General features: G+C 35.3%; 1 protein-coding gene across 8 annotated transcripts in view; it reads right to left on the bottom strand.

Annotated features, from left to right (window-relative positions):
- Positions 1–21,250, bottom strand: part of LOC150096550 (serine/threonine-protein phosphatase 4 regulatory subunit 1-like) — a 536,793-nt gene that overhangs the window by 70,137 nt on the left and 445,406 nt on the right. For all 8 annotated transcript variants that reach the window (XM_090408176.1, XM_090408177.1, XM_090408173.1 and 5 more), the window contains one exon: positions 7,095–7,215. In XM_090408176.1, coding sequence (XP_090264302.1) covers positions 7,095–7,215 — 121 coding nt within the window. The remainder of the gene's footprint in view (positions 1–7,094; positions 7,216–21,250) is intronic.

The raw sequence follows: 21,250 nt of genomic DNA, 5'->3' as shown, positions 1-21,250 counted from the left end.
TGAGAGCTCTACTCCAATCAATGGGAATTCGTCCCTCTGTCCAGGCTTTCTGAACTATGCAGTGCAGCCACTGTAAGACTTTTATACCACCATTCTTCAGCATTTCTGGTCGAGTATCATCTACTCCTGCTGCCTTTCCACATTTCAAGCCTTTGATGGCTTTTTCTACTTCAAGTATGGATATGTACTCCTGACTGCATGCCTGGTCAGTGTTTTTTTATCACTATGCTGTCATCACTGCTTGTTTCATTTAGCAGTTTTTCAAAGTAATTACTCCATACTTCAAGGATATCTTTTTCTCCTGTTTTCATGTCACCTTTATCATCTCTAACTCCTTTTACAGCACTCTTTCATCCATTCCTAAGCTTCTTCAACAACCTCCAGAATATTTTGCCACCTTCTTGATATTTTTTTCTATATTCTTGCCAAAGTCCTCCCATGACTTTTGTTTAGCTAGTTTTACACACTGTTTAGCTTTCTTACATTTGTCTCTGTATTCCGTAAGAGTAAAAGCTGACTTATTTGCCAGGAACGTTTGATATGCTTTCTTCTTTTCCTTCACTGCCTCTTTAACTTCCTGTGTGTCCACCAGGTAGTTCTGATTTTTTTATCCTTGCACACAACCTCACCACATGCCTCTCTGGCAGAATCAATCAATGTTTTCTTCAGAGTTTGCCACTGAATCTCCAAGTTTTGATTCCTGTTCTCAAACTCTTTCATTTTGTTTTCAATAATCTTTGTGTATTTTAGTCTACAGTTCACATCTGAGAGCTGCTCAACTTTTATTCGCTTTAAAACTTTCTTACATGTTATTCTTTTCAATATGAAATTCAATTTTATCCTGCTCAAGACCAATTTCAAATCCTCTGTACACTCTGGTGTCCTGCACTAGAGAGAAAACATCACTATCAACAATAACATAGTGAATGAGACTTTTCTTATTCCTTGCCTCTTCTCTCCATGTGAATTTGTGCACATTTTTATGTTGGAGCATGGTGTTAGTAATAACCAGTCCATGTCCTGAGCAGAAATCCAACAGATATTTGCCATTATTATTAGCTTTGCTCTTTTCTCCAAATTTACCCAAAATATTTTTGTATGTCTCACAATCATTTCCTACTCTGCTATTTAGATCCCCAACAAGGACCAACTTTTCCTTTTTCATTGTGTCAGTTGATTTTTCTAAAGCATCAAAAAATTCCTCCACTTCTACCTTAGTAGAACTTTCTGTGGGACCATAGGCACAAATAAGTCTCATTGTCCAGTTCCCCATTCTCATATTTGCCCACATTACTCTACTTGAGACTGATTGCCATTCAAGAAGATTAGCCTCATATTTTGTGTTGAATACTATGGCTACTCCTTCTTTTCCTTGATTGTCATTGCCTGAATATAACATTTTGCATTTATTGCTCAGAAAGATCTCACCAGTTTTGGTCTTTTTTGTTTCAGTCACCCCTATTATGTTGATCTGGTACTTATCTAATTCCTCAGCTAGCTCCATTTCTTTGCCATTCAGGCTTCTTACGTTGATAGTAATCTTTAACCAATCTTTAACTCTGGTGATGTTGAGTTGTGGTGTGTTTTCAGATTTGTTCCAGTAGCTGACTTTTCGCTGTTCGCTCTGGTTCCCTGGCGAAAACAACGGGGGCCTTGTTTAACCAGGCGACGCCCCAGCCGGCATGAAATTTTGTCATGTTGTGCCATCTTTTATTTTGGTTTAACCAATAATAATACAATTTGGTCGGCTAAATTCCAAATTGCCAGCTCATCCTCGTTCGTTCAGTATCAAAGTAGATACCCAACAGGGTGCACCACGAGAAGGTGAGGATTGGACAAGAAGCCCTGGTCGGTTCTCCGCATTCCTTTAAAGACTATGTGGAGGTCTCCTCTCAGTTATACAGCTTTGAGCCTTAAGCACCCAGTGGATAGAAGATTACAAAAAAGAATGCCAGTTGACAGAAATTCCATTAAGCAATCAGCATTGAGATTTTATGAACAGATTAAAAAACTGCAGCCAGATACTTCATCTCAATCGAGGAAAAAATATGAATTTCATGCAAGCAATGGTTGGCTGGCTCAGTTTATTATAAGATATGCTCTTCATAATATAAAAATTAAAAAGTGAAACGGCTTCTGCTGATGAAACAGCTGCTAAAGCATTTCCACAAAAACTTGTTAAAATAATTGAAGATGGAGGTTATACTCGTGAACAAGTTTGGAATATGGATGAAACTAGCCTTTTTCTGAAAAAAATGCCAAACAGAACTTGCATATCAAAAATGCGAAAAACTGTTGGTGGGTTCAAAGCAGCAAAGGATCGCATAACACTCCTATTTTGTTCGAATGCTTTTGGAGATCGGATGTTAAAACCACTGCTCATAAATCTATCATTAAGACCACGGCCAATGAAAGGCGTAGATTTTCAAAAATTGCCAGTTCATTGGATGGCCAACAAAAAAGCCTTGGGTGACCATTGATATTTTCATTGAGTGGTTCTACAAACATTTTGTGCCAGACGTTAGACGCTATTTGAATGACAAGGTCTCGAATTTAAAGTGCTTTTGATTCCTGATAATGCACCCAGTCATCCTGCCATAGAATACCCAAATGTGCAATTTTTTTTTTCTGCTGCCCAATACCACATTATTGCTATAACCTCTAGATCAGGGTATAATTGCGACTTTTAAAGCATATTATGTCAGACGAACATTTCAGTACGTTTTGAACAAGCTAAATGATGATGAAACACTGTCAGTTATGAAGGTGTGGAAAAAATTTTCAATTATGGATTGTATTGATCAGATTCGATTATCGTCAGCTGAATTGAGACCAGAAACTATGAATGCATGCTGGAAAGCTATTTGGCCCACATGTGTTAAAGGGAATGCTCCTGTTCCCTTCAATCATACTGCAGAATTCCCCAATATAATAAGTTTGGCATGTGAAATTGGTGGAGAAGGATTCGATGATCTTACATCGGCAGATATCAGAATATCAAAGAATTGTCAATTGATAAACCTCTTAGCGAAGACGAAATAGTAGAGATTGTTTCTGAGACTTCTGAAAGCGAAGAGGTCAATGATAATGATCAAGATAATCCTGCTTTTACTGCTGATATAATTAAAGAAGATCTTAAACTGGCCAGTAATTTAGGCAATTATTCTGCCCAACATTATCCAAATGAAGAACGTGCTGGGAAGTTTTCACGTGAGCTGAAGTTGTTAATGTCTTCATACAGAGAATTATATCACGACTTATCTAAAGCATCAACACAGCGATTAATAACCGAGTTCATGCCTAACACTACCGAAACAACCAGTGGTACTTTGGTTCAAGACATGACAAGAAGAATTCCACAAGTTGAGGCAGAAGTCGATGATGATAATATCATATCTAGTATTTCTAGCGATATTACAGTCTCACGAAAACGAAAGCTTTCGCATTTATTGTCAGAAACTGATAGCGAATAACAATTTTTTTATAGAATCCTTAGCAAACAACTGAAAAAATGTTTTTTTTTTAAAAGTTATTAAAATCATTGTGTATGTGTGTTCTCCATGAAATGTAAATAAAAATCTTATTATCCTAACGAATTTAATGTTTATTTTTTTCATTATTTTGCTTATATTTCAGGTTTTGAACCAATCTTAATTTTTTCTATGGAGTCGGTAGTTCTTTTTACGCGAATTCTATTTATGCGTCATTTTTAGGAACGTATCTATCATGTAAAAAGAGGTTTACATGTACTCTGTTTGAATTGTTATTCAAACAGAGTATAGAATAACAAAAAAACATTTAATCAACAACTTATAATGTAATGGAAATTCAATAAAACAAATACAACACTTCATGTACTATAAATGATTAACTTTTTAGCATGGTGTGAGAAAATCAACTTGTAACATTTATTCAGCTCAATGCAAGGCGAGTGTTCAGAAACATGTTTTGCAATGGAATGGCCAGTTTGTCCAAAGTAGAATAAGTTCAGTTATAAGGAATTTGACAGACTCTGGGTAGCACAAGGGACACACTTTATCTTTTGTAGAAGGTAAAAGTAGACTTACTTTGCTGATAGGTTTGTATGTGACTGCCAGATGAAATTTTTTAAGGACACAAGAAACACATTCAGGTGCCTTTAAACATATGCAATGGAAATCCTGTGGGAGTCATCTCTTCTCATAAAATAGGTGGAAAATGTGTTTTTATCTATGATTTTTGGTTTGTAAACATTGAGAGAGGAGGTTTGCTTAATAATAATTTCATACTGAAGAGGTGTTTCTGAAGATAGACAATGCAGGCACTTGATAGCAGTGATTTGATGATATCATACTTTTGAAAAAGATGATGTGCATTTCTGAACACCGGAAATGATGTTAATGATAATGAATGACATTAAGCTGCTACACTTGAGCATCTACAAATTTCAAGCACCTGTTATGCTGAAGTGAATCTTCATTGCAACCTCAATGATGGATTATTTATGCCCATGCCCAAATATGGAAAATTATCATTAACAAGTGTATTTCTTCATATTTTTATATGGATTGGATCTTAAAGCACATGCACATGTAAAGATAACCAGTATTGTATTTGGATTTCCATTATTTATTCTCTCTAAGATACCAACCCAAATATTTGTAATTATGTGTTCTTGTTATATTTTCATTCAATTTCCCACAGTTTTCTCTTCATAAAAAGATAAATACCAATGGAATAGGAAAGTATAAAACCAACACAAGTCAACATTGTAGCAGAACTTTATGTTAGTATCCACTTTGGACAAGATTCTTCCGATTTCTTTCTGGTGAAAAATTAAAGAGTTATTCAATGTTGCAAGTATGAAATTGCAGGAGAACATGTATCAAGATTATCAATTCAAGAAATGGAGGTAAAAAAAAACAATATATTGAAGCAAGGCTTAGAAAAAGGATGAGAATTTGAAACGTATATAAGAATTATTTTAGCATGTTTGCATCATGAGATTGGAAACAATAATACAAATCAAATGAGACACAGAAATCACGAAGATCTCAGCTGGTATTCTTATAATACTAAACAACATGCTGATTGGATTAGAGTAGTTGTGTCAGTGTAACAGCAAAAGATATATATATTAAATGCCAGCTACAGCATGACCCAGTTGAACAAGGACCCATTATTTTCGCCAAGGCAAACAGCGAAAAGTCGGCTACTGGAACTAATCCTGAAACATACCCCAACTCACCATCAGAGTTCAAGATTGGTGGTACTATCAACATAAGAAGCCTGAATGGAAAAGAAATTGAGCTATCTGAGGAATTGGATAAGTACCAAACATAATAGGAGGTGAATGAAAAAAAGACAAAAACTGGTGAGATTCTTTCTGAGCAATAAACACAAAATGTTATATTCAGGCAATGACAATCAAGGAAATAAAGTAGCTATAGTACTGAATGGCAGGCAATATCAGAATGGGGAACTGGACAATGAGACTTTTTGTGCTATGGTCCCACAGAAGGTTCTATAAGGTAGAAGTGGAGAAATTTTTTGAGATTTTAGAAAAAGCAACTGACACAACGAAAAAGGAAAAGTTGGTCCTTGTTGGGGATCTAAATAGAGTAGGAAATCATTGTCAGACATACAAACAGCAGACATATTTTGGGAAAATTTGGAGAAAAGAGCAAAGCTAATAATAATGGCAAATACCTGTTGGATTTCTGATCAGGGGATGGACTGGTTATTACTAACACAATGTTCCGACATAAAAATGTGCACAAATTCACATGGAGAGAAGAGGCAAGGAATAATAATTCTCATTGACTATGTTATTGTTGATAGTGATGTTTTCTCCGGTACCAGAGTGTACAGAGGATATGAAATTGGAAGCGATCACCATTTAGTCTTGAGCAGGATAAAACTGAATTTCATATTGAAAAGAAGAACATGTAAGAAAGTTTTAAAGCAAATAAAAGTTGAACAGTTCTCAGATGTGAACTTGGAGATTCAGTGGCAAATCCTGAAGAAAACATTGATTCAGCCAGAGAGGTATGTGGTGAGGTTGTGTGCAAGGATAGACAAATCAGAACTCCACGGTCGACACATGAAGTTAAAGAAAAAAGCATATCAAAAGTTTCTGCCAAATAAGCCAGCTTCTACTCTTAGAAAATACAGAGACAAATGTAAGAAAGCTAAACAGTGAGTTTAGCTTTCAGGCCTAATAGAGGCTGTCAGGATCAGATTTTCACTATTTAAATTAAGGGGATATTAAATCCCACATTGTTTTAAAACCGAATAAGAAACTCAAAGATTGGAATCAGAGAGTTTCATGCCGAATATAGTAAACTATAAAAGTATCGGCAATTACTAGTGTGAGCTAATGCAAGTAGTCCTAGTACGTAGTACAATCTCGGGCAACTCGCAGCAATAATGTTTATATCGCCGAAATGAACACTATTGGCTCTTTATATATAAGTAGTCAGATTTTCACTTTATAACAAACAGTTGAGAAATTGTGGAAATATAAGAAAGATCTGTATTTAAGTTTGGTAGACCTGCAAAAGGCATATGACAAGGTGCCAAGAGAAAGCTATTCAAAATACTACAGTTATATGGTGTCAATGGGGCATTATATCAAGCAATACTTAATCTTGTAAATCAGCAGTTAGAATTGCAGGAAGATGGGTTGATGTTAAATCTGATATCAGACAGGGATGTATATTATCCCCTCTCTTATTCATTATCTATTTGGATAGCATTATGAACGAAAGCAGTATTAAACCTGATATCAAAATTGGAGATGTTAATTTGAGCTCTTTACTTTATGCAGATGATGTTATACTTTTAAATAAATCCAGTACAAGTCTGCAGGATTCCCGGACTAAATTGAATAACTGTTATAATAAATTTGGTATGAAAACCTGCAATAACAAGACAAAGAGAATGAAAATATCAATTGCTTTGTTACATATTTGTAACAAAGAACCCGGACATGGTTGGAAAAAGAAAAGTTCCATTTGAAAATTCAGTGCCCTAAAATACACACAAAACTACTGGGTTCAGTCCTTGTCATCATGGTTATTATTATTAATTGAACAAGTGATAACATGACTTACCAACTTAACTGCAGCATGTCTAACTTCACAAACCTTATCTCTGACTAGGTTGAGTGCAATTACAATTAAGTGGTCCTTAACATTTGTTGGATTGTATAGATCTGTTGTCGGAACCAGCTGTCTGTAATTAAAATTTCTGGCTTAGAAAACAAAAATGTATGCATGAAAACAATTATATCACAATATTGTGCATTTGCTGTTGATTATTCACTTAAACCAACAGATAATTTACGTACCATGATCTATTCACTCTTTGATCAATATTAGTATCTAAACACATTTATGACTAAGATACACACTTTTTCTTATCAAACATTGTTGTTTCTAATTATTGTATATTATTTCAGCTCTTATTAATGCATATTTACAAGATAAGTATATAAATGACTAAAGAGAATGGGGAAAGGGAATAAAACATTTCAAGTTGAGTGATTTTATTATTATTATAAAGATATGTTATATGACACTATCTCTGATTGTGAGTAATCTTAGTAATTAAAAGTTTAAAATGATCAGATATTACTTCTTCAGAGTCTTTAAAATTCTTTTAATTCTCCCAGTCCTTTAATTTTTTCCCTTCTGAACTTAAAATTTCAGTAAGCTTTTGTTTTAAAAATTAGAAAACCTAATCCACTCTCGATGCATCAACTAAAATCAAATCATCCCTCCATTTCTTTTAATCCTTACCCCTTTGATTTTAATGGTAAGAAACTCAAACCAAGAATAAAACTTGAAAATTTAGTTTTAGTTGAAATATTTGTTAGCCACAAATTAGTAAAGGAGTACATTAATTTGGGAACATGACTAGAAGCTAATAAAAGCCAGCTAGTTTAGCTAAGATACAGATCTGTTTATTTTAAAAGACTTATTCATCTAAAATGGATAAGCTAAAAATGTGTTTTTATTAAGCTGACTTTTTTTTTTTTTTAAATTTATGTATGGATAACATTGAAAAACTAATGCTGTTTCCACATTGAAGGTTCCTATAATTTATCTTGGTCATTAACAAGTTTACACTGCATGTGTTGAGCATCAGGTAGGATCTTACTTGAGTATATTTCATGACCCTTTTGCTTTGGGCTGGCTCATTTTTACAAATTCATCAATATTATTCAATGCCATTTTATTTTTTTGATAAAATTCAGGCAAAACCAACAGGTACAACACAGTATATATATATATATATATATATATATATATATATATAAAACAAGTATATACGTATGCCCAGTAGGATTACTATTTTATTATTGTAGCACACTTCTTCTGCAGCTTATCCCACTTAAATAGGGTTGCTGTTTTTAGTGAGTCACCTCCACATCCTCCTGTCTTGGGATTAATCACATCCAAGTTCTTCCTCCATCAGTTTTTTGGCCGCCTACGCTACCTCCTCCTCTCCACATCAATCTGCATGACCTTTCTTCCCACACACTCGTCCTCCCTCCTCATCACATGACCAAACCATCTCAACCTTGCCTCCTGTATCTTTGCTCCTAAGTTCGTAACTTTCAACGTTCCCCTTACATAGTCATTTCTCAGACGATCCTTTCTGGTCACAAGGCACATCCACCTAAGCATTCTCATCTCTGCCACCTCCATCCTGCTGATGTTATTTTTCCTCAGGACCACAGTTTCCATAGCATACGTCATAGCTGGTCTCACTACTGTCCTGTAGATTCTGCCTTTTAGATTGATCGGCACCCTCTTATCGCATAACACTCCAGCCATCTCTCTCTCCAGTTCCTCCAACCCACTTGTATCCTGCATCCCACTTCCTTCTCAGCTCCTCCATCTTCTTCCACTGTTGAATCTAAGTATCTAAAGTCCTTCACCTTCCTGATGACATTTCCTTCCAGCTCCAGATCTGTCACCTGGCTGCCATCCACTCTTACTTCTGCTCAGTTTCATACCTCTCTCTCTCTCTCTCTTTTAGTACTTTCCTCCATCTTTCCAGTTTAGCTGCCACTTCTCTTGATTCTGCACACAGCACGATGTCATTCACATATAACATTGTCCAAGGCGCATCTTCTCTCACCTCCTCCATCACAATATTATACAGGAACAGACTTAATGCTGATCCTTGATGAAAGCCAACTGTCACTTGAAAACTTTCTGTTTCTCCTAGGCAGGTCCGAACTTGTCTTCACATTTCTGTACATCTCCTGCACCAACCTGACATATTTCTCCAGTACCTTCTTCTCCCTCAGACACCTCCTGACTTCTTGCCTTGGCACTCTATCGTATGCTTTCTCCAGATCAATAAACATTAGATGTAGCTCCCATTGTTTCTCTCAAAACTTTTCCATCATCTGCCATAATCCAAAGATAGCACGTGTCGTCGATCAACCAGGCATGAAGACAAATTGCTTCTCTGCAATCTCCACCTCCTTCCCCAGTCTTCCATCAAGAACCCTTTCTAGGATTTTCATTGTGTGGGACATCAACTTTATTCCTCTGTAATTCTTAGTCTCGTGCATTCCCTTTACCCTTGTAGATGGGAATACAAGAGTACTTTCCCTCCACTCCTCGGGTATATTTTCCTGTTGACAAACTCTTATTAACAGATCCCACAGCAGGTCAATTCCCTCTCCCCCAGTGAGAGGAGATGCCTCCAACCCTCCTTCTGCTCTCTAATCTTTCCAGATGTTTCACCAAGCACTTCGATTACACAGCTCAGAATTGCTTTTGAATTATGTCTCCACCAATCTTGTACACTTTCTAGTTCCATCTGAAATCCTCTCTAACACTCTCCCCTTAAAAAGGTTCCTCACACTCTCTTCTTTTAAGTGAAACCACTTAATTTTCTTCATTCCATGGCTTCCAAAGATTCTTATCTTCGACCTTATTTTGAAGTCTGCGCACAGCAGCCGGTGCTGCTGACCACTCGATCTGTTGGGATTACCTTACAATTTGTTACTTCCTTAAGATGTTTTCTTCCAGTCAAAATGTAGTCAATCTGTGAAATGTTGTTACCACTTTTAAATGTTATAAAATATTCTTCCCTCTTGAAGAAAAAGAAATTCACAATTGCTAGATCAAATGATACTGTGAAGTCCACAATCCTCTCTCCTTCCTGGTTCATCATTCCCTCTCCATGGCTACCATGCATCCTTTCACAGTCCCTATTATGTCTTTCTATGTGTCCATTCAAGTCTCTTCTGACAATCACCATCTCATTTTCTTCCACTTCCCTCATTTCTTCATCTAGCACATTCCAGCACTCATCTTTCTCCTCTGCTGTACAGTCAACTTATGGAGCATATGCACATAAGATGACCACTTGCTCTTCTCCAAGACCCAGTTTCATTCGCAAGATCTTGTCATTCTTCCTACCCACTTCCTGTACTTCACCCTTCATTCTGCCACACACCACAATTCCAACATAATTTCTTCCCTCTTTGCTCCAGAGTAGAACAATTTATACCCGTCTCCCAGTTCCTTCACCTTTTCGAAACCTCTTCCACCTCCTGCACACATAAAATGTCCAACTTCCTCTTTCTCATCATGTCTGCTCTCTTCCCCTTCCAGTCATGCTTCAGCATTCAACGTTCCCACTCGCAATATTCTCTCCACCTGCTGGGCTTGCTTCTTTAACCGCATCTGCCTTGTGGTAACCTTCTTCCACTTCTCGCAGTCATAGGGTAATGTAGATGCGCGTTGCCTAAGGGGGTATGCCTAGCCCTTGTATCGCTTTCTTGACTCATTTGATCATATCTAGAGTAGGAAGTGTTATGTATGCTAAGATCATGCAGTGTGCTACAATAGCACACTGCATGATCTTAAAAAGAAACAAGAGAAAATAGAGGTAATTGTTATAATTGCTACACTTTGGAAAGAGAAATCTGCATGTTATCATAAAGAGAAATCTACTTATTATCGGTCATTTCATTATGAATGCACAATGAATTCATAAACTTTTGGCAAATACTAATATCAAACTTGGGGGCTAAGGGATGAAACATTACATTCAAAAACAGAACATTCACTATTATTATAAAATAATCAGAAACTTTTGTTGATTTCATTTACAAAAGAAAATTCAAAATATCATAACATAATATTTTCACATATTTCTATATAAAATAAAGCCTCTACCACAAACACGTTTTTAAATGCAGATTGTATATAAAACTTCACAATGTTTTATTCTATCTTATTTTGTCCCAAGTGATGCATAAAAAAAAAAATTTAATGATTAGAAAGGCTTCTGGGTTCAAAAGAAAAACAGGATAGGATGCAGAAATTCTTAGAATAATTTTCTCTCAGCTATTATTTTGAAATATGTTTGAAAATTGCACTCTATTTACTGCTACAATGAAATTTCAACTTTGTAATATGCACTTTGTCTACATAATATACTAATGGGGTGGAGAATGTTATTTACTATATACAGTGTCAATCAGGCTTCTGAAAGTGTATGCACAAGTGAGTAAAAACAGTATTTATTTTGAGAAACTGCATACTACAAACTTGAAATTTCATTGTAGCAATAAATAGAGTACAATTTTCTAACATATTTCAAAATTAAATTTGAGAAAATGAGTGCTTATGAAAATTTTACGCACACAGTATATACACACATGGGGGGGGGGGGGGGGGTGGAAAGTTCTGATAAACACCTAAAACAAAAATCTTATTAAAGCAACCGATATAACCACAAGAACATATCTTAAAACCCTTTAGGATGTGTTCGTGTGTGTGTGCATATATATATATATATATATATATATATATATATATATATTAGACAAGAATAAATTATTTTCATCTCCATATCTTTGATCTTCAAAGTAAGTGCACACTAAAATTCACTGTGTGCCAACCCAATATGCAAAGAAAAAGCACAATTTCTCTTGTCCTGCTTGTTTGCAAGTATATAAAACAATTTAGTTAATAGTCTGACTTCACACGAGTAGCAATAAAATATCAATTGAAAAAGTTGTCCAACAAGGAGTCTGTCATACAAAATCTTTACAGCAGTCCTTCAAGAAATATTTAATAATATAAACTGGACAAGCCTTGGTATAAAAATTAATAACAAACTTAACACACCTAATATATGCAGATGATATCATAATTTTTGCAAACACTCCAGAAGACCTTAATATAATGAAGACCGATATCATGAAAGCAGAAAAGTCGGTCTAAAAATAAACAGATAAAAAACTAAAATCATGTTTAATCATTTTGTAACACCAAAAAACATAACAATAGAAAACAATTTCTTGGAAAGAGTCTCTTCATATACATACTTAGGTCATCTCATTAAACTAAAACTGTGGACTCCAAAAATGAAAATGGGCCAGACATCTATCCAGAAGAGAAGATGAGCGATGGACCACCATACTAATGAACTGGATCCAAAAGAAGGGAAACGAGGCTGAGGACGTCCTAAAAGAAGGTGGAGTGATGAATTGTCAAATTTTGTTGGAGAAAATTGGTCACCCATTGCCAAGAACAGAGAACGGTGAAAAGAACTGAAGGAAGCCTTTGTCCAGCAGTGGACAGAAAATGGTTGAAAAGAATAAGAAGAATTAATAATTTATGATATCCACTACACAAGCTTTTTAGGTTTTTAATATATTTAAAAACACGTTATTATTATTATTACACAGGTAACTAAATGAATCCACAGTCTCATCAAGGGAGCCCTAAACATTATGGCAAGCACTATCCAATATTCATACAATATCTATCATACTTTGAACTCATTCACAGTGATTGCACCCACAACAGGCACTGGAACCTATTCCATTCATTCGCCACTCTCCAAGCAAAGAATCTAGTCCTCACACTCTTGCTCAGTTTTCAAGAATGACACTAGTTCTCTCACCAACACACCTGTTCTGAAAAATTTTCTCAGTATTAATCCTGTAAAAACCTTTCAGTAATTTGTATGTTTTAATCATATCGCCAACCCTTTTTCACTTATTAACTGATTTCTGTAACCCAAAAATCTTTAGCCTATTCTCATAGAGTGCATTCCAAAGTCCTGCCACCATTCTGATCCCTCACTTCTGGAACCTCTCCAAGCACTGTACGCCCACAGATGTGAGACCCTTCGGCACTAACGTGCATGTCAAAAGAAGGAAAATCCATTTCGATATTACGGTAATCAATGCATTTCATGGGATGAGTGTTTATAATTATACGTTAGAAAATTAGCTTTTCTTTTATGAAAATTCTAGTTCTTAAAATAGTAAGTATTTTGCTTGTACAGCAGTTGGGGAATTTACGTATAAAGCACATGATTTCGCATATTCATGACCAACTTGTACATCCTTTATTTCTTTCTCCCCTTCAGCATGAATTGACTATTCTTGGCACATACATATCCCATGTAAATGAACTATACATTCTTCAGTCAACTTTTAACCATTTTCTATTTATTTATAAAAAAGTATTTCTAAATTACAATCAACTTGAACACTTCCTGGGTTGAATGTGAAGAAACGTAATTTTTAATCCTGTCTGTAACTAAGATGGCCAGAAATAACATTTTTACATTGATTATAGAGATTGCTCATAAAATCATATAAGCAAATCTCTTTTACAATGAGTCTCATTACTCATTGTGGAGTCCTGTGATATTAATATCTACTGGATTCCACTGAGTAATACATATTAGTGGAATTTAATTAAAATTAAATACTTCTAAAATTATTATACTATATATGTGTATCTATGTGTGTATAAGTATCTGTTATATAAATTATTACATTATTGTAAGAATGATTATATACTTTAATGGCACTTTGAGCATCTTCTTATAAGCCAAATTGGCTTTGAAAGATTTGGATAAAATGAATACTAATTGTACTGTTAATAGTATTGGACTTATTATGTGTATTTATAAAAAAGAATGAATATATATCATAGTTATATATATATCAATACTCTATATGCATGATGATTATTGTTATGTAGTATAATGCACGCACATATACTGTAAATAGTATACGTTCGAACAACAATGAAGCTTGATTGATCAATTGAAAAAATATATATATTATATCATTTGCATTCTTCAAAAATAAATATACTCAGCATTTTGTATTGAGAAGTCAATGTACTACTAGAATTATAATGGCATATATATATATATATATAATATAATAATATACTGGAATTGTCAACTGTCAAAAATGGTTGAAGGCAGTATGAATGACAAGATGGCAGTGATGAGAGAAATAGTGTGATTATGTAGGATTCATCACAGGACCTTCTTTTACACACATACACAGTAGCAAACAAATTAATCCAAACATAAATCTCACATTTAAAAAAAAAATAATAATAATTTTGCAAGAAAATAAGTACAAAAATTAAACTCCAACTTTACCTATTAATTGATATGTGCTCCCCTGTTCCTAATAAGTTCGTTAATTCACTTAGGCATGGACTCTACCAATGTACAATAAATTTTTCTTATTTCTGCATCTGTAAACCATACTTTTATAATGGATTATATTAAGTTATCCTTTGTATCACAAATTAATTTTCCAAATCTCTTTTTAACTATGGCACACAGAGCTTCTATTGGGTTAATGTCAGTAGAGTTACCTGGCCACTGAAGCAATTGGATGTGATTTTTGAGGAATTCTTCCACTTTTTTTTTTTTTTTTGAAGTGTGGCATGGAGCAAGATCCTGTTGAAAGAGGAGTTCTTTATCTTTCTGGATCTGTGTTTCTGGGACCACTCTTTTCCTCCAATAATTTTATGTATTGATCACTTTTCATCATACTATGAATATACACAAGTAATTCTGGACCATCATGTGTAAAACAATCCCAGAACATCTTTTAGCTGAGTGTTTAGGAGCTTGCTGAAGGTGGATGGGAAAGTCTTCTCAGCCACTGACTTGCAAACATAGGGTACTCACTCTCCTTGGACAAAGAAATGGCTCTCATCTGAGAATATGATCTTCTTCCACTTCTCAACAGTCCAATCTTTGTACACTTTTGCCCACTTGAGCCTCTTTTTCTGCATAGCCTTCATCAATAATTGTATCTTTTTTTTTTTTTTTTGGTCTGTGGGCAGTCCTCCCTGCTTCCAACAATCTTTGATGGACTGTAATGTCAGAAACATTAATTCCACTAGCTGCCAAGTTTCTAAGTCTATAGCAGCCAATCTTGGATTCATTTTGCTTTTCCTAACTAGTAAATGATCTTACATAAGTGTAGTTTTTCTTTTTTCCCACATTTTCCTTTTCTGTCAGGAGAAAAGGTATACCTGTCTCCCTAAACCTCTTTAAAATCGTATTAACAGTACCCAAACTCTCAACACAACACTCATTGGCAATTTGCCTGAGTCATGGATATGTGTTGAGAAAGAGTACATATTTCTGAATGCATTCTTGGAGACGTATCCATTTTATAGCTACACAAAATGAATAAAACACTGTGAATGCCAACTTGTTTACACTATTAAAAATGCACAACACTATTAATAAACATCGTAGTGACAGTTAAAACATGCAGCGCTCAACCAAAATAGTAAACCTAAAACCAAAACCTTGACAAAAATTCAGCTTCTATGGATTAATTTATTCGCTTGTGTGTGTGTGTGTGTGTGAGAGTGAGTGAGTGAGAGAGAGAGAGAGAGAGAGAGAAAAATTGTTATAAAGTTAATCTGGATTAGAGTGGTTTGTTAAAATTTTAGGAAATATTTCAACAGTCTCATTATTCATTATTGGTAGTTTTTTGGTGTTTTATGACTAGGCGATCAAGTGTCCTTATTTTATAGGTTCAGTTCCAGGTATACTGAACAAACTGTTTTTTACAGCACCAGTGTGCACAAGAACAGTGGAGGCCAAGAAATTTTTGTCTCAAAAGTTTAACACAAGAGATTTCAGGTGATGCAGTGTGCACTCATTACCAAGATGAAAATGGCTTATGTTATGAAAGTGACAGTGGAGAGTCAAAAATTTTGTGAATGAGTTCCAGAAATGTGAGCCATGTAAAAAGCAGGAAAATGAAGTGCCAAATATTGATGATGAAAAGTACAAAAGGTAGAATGTGCTGTAGAGAATTCAAAGGAGTGAGCAATAGTAAAGTGGTTGAAGCTAAAGTGAATGACAAGGTTGTAGTGATGAGAGAAATAGTGTGATTATGTGAGGTCCTTCGAGGGCAAAATGCGAGCACAAATGACTTGACAAGCATCTGGCATGTGATGCAGCAAGAATGAGAATGAAAGGAAAAAGAGAGTGGAAAGTGTATGAAAGAGTAAGAAAGGGTGAATATACAGGACAGGGTGAGAGAGTGAATGAAATGGGAATTCTATCATAAGAGGTGTCAGAATGTGACAAAATTTTTGCACTCAGGCAACATGTTTTTGTTGCCTGAGTGCAAAGATCAAGGATATCAGTGTAGCTGTTATGCAAAGAGGATAAGTAAATAAGTTGATTGTTTTGGCATGCACAAATGAATTAATAAGCAAAAACTATGGGGATAAATTGGGAGGAGAAATGGTCATGTGGAGGGAAGGAAATGGGATTTATATACAGCTGTTGAGAGATAATTACCTGATGCAGCATGTAATAGAGGGGACACAAGAGTTGAGCATGCTGGATCTGATCATAGCATCAGAGAACTTAACACTAAACAATCTAACTATGCTGCCTCCACTTGGAGAAAGTGATCATGTAGTCTTGACCTGGGAGATTGCTAGACAAAGAATATTTTCTGTTAAGAATGGACATATGTGAGTTACAAAGCAGGTGATTATGATGAGTCAGCTTTCAGAAGTGCCACTGCATAAGAATTTGGAGGGAGACAGATGTTTGTGGTGCATGGGAGGTGGTCAAGGGATGTTTGAAGAAAGTAGTATATGAATGTATACCTAGAGTCAGAAGGATCAATCAGGTGTGAGTTAGATGGATGAACCGCATCAATAAGGAGTGGTTGCAGAAAAAGAAAAAGTTGTGGAGGGAATATAAAGAAAAAGGTGATCAGCATACCCATGAGCAGTACAAGGCACAGGCAAGAAGAGTGACCTATATAGAAAGGAAGCTTAAGCTAATTATGAGAGAAAGCTAGATGATGAGGCCAAAAAGAAATCCTAAAGAGTTCTTTCACTCTGTTGCTAATAAAAAGGGAGGAAAGACATAGAAGGATGATTTTAAAAAGTGCTGATAGTAGGGAGGTAACAGAAGCAAACAAATAGTTCAATTAATGAGTGAGCATTTTGCAGGAGCATACCATCTAGCTATTGATGTTAAAATGCCAGGTGTGACTTTGACTGATTGGAGAATAAAGGTTGAAGAAATGGAGGTGCTTAAAGTATTGCAGAGCCTTTATCTGAACACAGCTATGGACTTAGATGACATATGATGGTTAAGGTATTGGAGAAATTGGTGAAACACAGAATTCAGGACTGGAGAGAAATATGATACTCTAAAAGAAGAACAACATGATTTTGTGAAGGGTAGGTTTTGCTTTAGTAATTTTCTTACTTTTTTATAATAAAGTGACAACAGAGTTGGATAAGGGAAATGGCTACTCAGTGATATTGCTAGACTTTGCAAAGAAATTTGATAGGATTCCACACAGAACTCAGTTGCATAAAGACCAAGATTGGGTTGCATAGAGGACCAAGTACTAGTGGTGTACCACTAGTACTTGGTCCTCTATGCAACTTATTAAAGGGGTTTTATATGATTGACAATGAAGATTTTTTTTTTTCAGTGGCAGGAATAGAGAGAGAGAGAGAAATGAGGGGTAACCCATGGATTTGGTCCTTACATTATTGTTACACAATAATGTAAGGACCAAAATTTTTGCTTAGAGGGTAGAGAATGAGTGATATAGGTTGCCAGAGGTGGTTGTGAGTGCTTCATCAGTGACTGTGTTTAAAGAGGAGTATTGTATAGGAGTATATGATAGGTATTGTGTGAATAATGGATCTCCCACAACGAGTCTTCTGGTTCCATGGAGATACCTGTACAATAATAATAAAAACAATGGAAAGGGAGAACATGAAAGAGTTGCTTTCAAAACGGAATGAATTGGTAATTACACCATGCAAAGATAATTATGAATTAAAGGGCATACTGAAATGCATGCACATGAATTATAAGATGCATCGAAATACAGGGGATGGGGTTTTGCACTGGTCAGCTCAAACTCACCAAAAATGTATTTTCAGGGAGGATATAAAAGGAACAGAATGGGATGGTGGGTATCAACAATGACAGCTGAAAAAAACAAAAATAAAATAAATAAATAAAATAAAATAAAAAATGCAACCAGCAAAAGTAGAGAATTATTCATTTGAAGTTATGTGGTGTGAGATAGAGGCTACTAGGAAAAAGTATGAGTCTTCAGAGGTACTTGCAAAATAGTGAAGGATGCTATACACACATAGAAAGAATATAAAATAAAACTATTTTGACATATTTCGATCTGAGAATACCATTTTTGTGAAAATTAAAGCCTTACAATCTGTAAAAAGATATGACCATTAACAAGGCTGACCAGGAAGATCTACCCTGGTAAGATTATCAATGATACCTCTGATTACAATAGAAAGAAAACCAGCCCTTTTTCTATGTGACAGAGCCACACATCAGGAAATTGACCAAAATTGATCTAGTCATTAGTGGGCATCCCACTCCCACCCCCTCCACACACACAATTATAGACTGCACTGTCTATCCAACTGATTTATCACATGAAGATGAAAAAGATATACAGTAAAATATAAAATTTTGTTACAGTAAATGACATAATAAATAACATATTTAAGCTGTCCCTAATACAAAAACATATTAGAATCAGACTATATGTTCTGTATAAACCAACTTTATTATATGGAAGTGAAACACTGACCACAAAAAAGATGAAAAACAAATTCAAACAGCAGAAATAAAATTTCTCAAGAAAACAGCCACAATATACTAAGTGGGACCGTAACACAAATGAAGAAATTTTACCATCCCTGAATATAAAATCTATTATTATATGAGTAAATATAAACAAAAATTGATAGAATAAATATCTAAATTGAATAGACAATAGAAGACTACCAAAATTACTATACAGATTTAAAATAAATGGAAAAAGAAGAACTGGAATATCTAGAAAGCAATGGCATGAGACTAACAGGCCACTTCACCTAAATTCAATGATTCGGAGAAAAAGAAATTGGCAATTCCTGCTCTTCCATGAACTCTTCAGATTTTCTGGCTAAAGTGAAAAACTTCTCTTCAACCAGCTTCTTGATGACTCTTCATTTGCTAACACAAGACTTCCTGCCTAACATAGATTTATAGATATCATCCACTCTCTAGCTGCTTTATTTGTTAAAATGCTACAAGCAGATTGAAGGTACTTCAATGGTAAGCTCACTGTTGCCTGCAATAGAAAGTTTTTATCTTGAACATTTAGAGGAAATTCTGTTCTCCTCTATACAACCTCAAACTTCACCATGGAACAGTAAACTAGCCTTGTTAGCATCTTACTCTCCAGTTCTCCTCATAGTCAACCATCACCATTTACTGCAAACCAGTCTTCAATGGCTATTACATTCAGAAGAATTCTGCATATCACCCATCCCAAAAAATTGGTAACATAAAAAACTTTACTAAATTGAGCTCATTATCTGCCCTAATCCCCAGGATCTAAAACTACAACTTCATGACCTGGTATGGATTATTAGACATTGTCCTCATGTTGATATTTAATGGAGAAAATACAAGTCTAGAGATAATTAAATTTATTTAGCTAATCAGATTACTAAGTTAATATTAACAAAGTTTCATAAGCACAAAGAAATATACTAAGCAAATGCATGGAGACATACCAGCAGGAAGGCAAACACCGACTGAATGTAAAAGGCAGGCTTCTACAGTCCTAACTGGTGCTCTCTATGGATGGAGTGATGGAATTTTGCTGATGGTCTCAAATAATGGTCTCCCAGATTTTTGGTAATGTGATGCAGCTGATTTTGTTTAGATTTAGAGGATGTTGTAGTGCTGTGGTAGATTGCAAAAACAGTCTCTCTCTAATTTATATCTACTTCTGTATAAGAGGAACGTTTTATCCTACTGGAAGTTGTGTTCTGTATTCACAGCATGATCTGCCACTTCAAATGGGGGTAGTGCGAGTTATGGATATAGTTTTTGTGCTTTTCTAGACAGAGATTAGTAGTTATTCCAGTTTGAAGTAAGTTTGCAGGAGCAAGGATTCTGTAGACATCAGGATGATCTAGATCAGGGCTATTCAACCTTAGGTAATCCGAGGGCCACATTAGAAAAAAAAAATTTCCCTGAGGGCCACATCACAATGTGTATCTAGTAATTTGGTGAGTAGCAGTGACACAACCTCGAAAGCTGAATGAACGAACAACACTAATTGCGTATTAATCGCATGTCCATGTTCCCCATGAGCGCTCGGAGCATGCGCGTTGGAACAAAACAGTGTAAGAATGTTTCTTTGACACATCTAATATTTGAAAAACACATGGGTATATAGTGATATAAAAACACCAAATAAAATTATCAACATCGAGATTAACGATTAGGGATATAATAAAAATATCTAATTCGTGTTCGATTCAAATTGTTATTTTATTTTTTTGCTCGTGAAAATCAAAACCCACAGGTGGACTGCACAAAATCGTACTGCTGGCTGCATGCAACCCGCAGGCAATGCTTTGGAAGCCCTGATCTAGAGAGGATCTTTTGATGAGCAGATAAGGATAGCTAATTTTTGATATAGTATACAGATCTCCTTCAGGCTATATTAGAAATTAGCATATTAGACATTATCCCTCATGTTGATATTTAATGGAGAAAATGCAAGTCTAAAGATAATTAAATTTAAACTGCTAACCAAAAGATCTTCTTCATCACCTGCATCATCTTCGTGTCTACAGTATTCCTTATTCTTGCAAACTTACATATTTCGGATAAGAATGCTAACATCCATCTAGAAGAACACAGAAACTATGTCCATCACCTGCACTACAGCTGTTTCAGGGTGGCAAATCACATTATGGATACAGATCACCGAATCCAGTATGGAAGTCAACAGCATCTACTATGAGACAGATTTGATTTAGCGTATGATAATACAACCGCCACGAGTTCCCCCCCCCTTTTACGGGGATGTTTGGCACCATCTCAATCCCCCTAATTTTATCTGGGCTCAGGACTG

The sequence above is a fragment of the Typopeltis vanoorti genome, chromosome 18, assembly GCF_054136105.1.
Source record: "Typopeltis vanoorti isolate ZY-2024b chromosome 18, IOZ_Tvanoo_1.0, whole genome shotgun sequence".
Taxonomy (NCBI): domain Eukaryota; kingdom Metazoa; phylum Arthropoda; class Arachnida; order Uropygi; family Thelyphonidae; genus Typopeltis; species Typopeltis vanoorti.
This window is presented reverse-complemented; position numbering and strand designations above follow the sequence as displayed.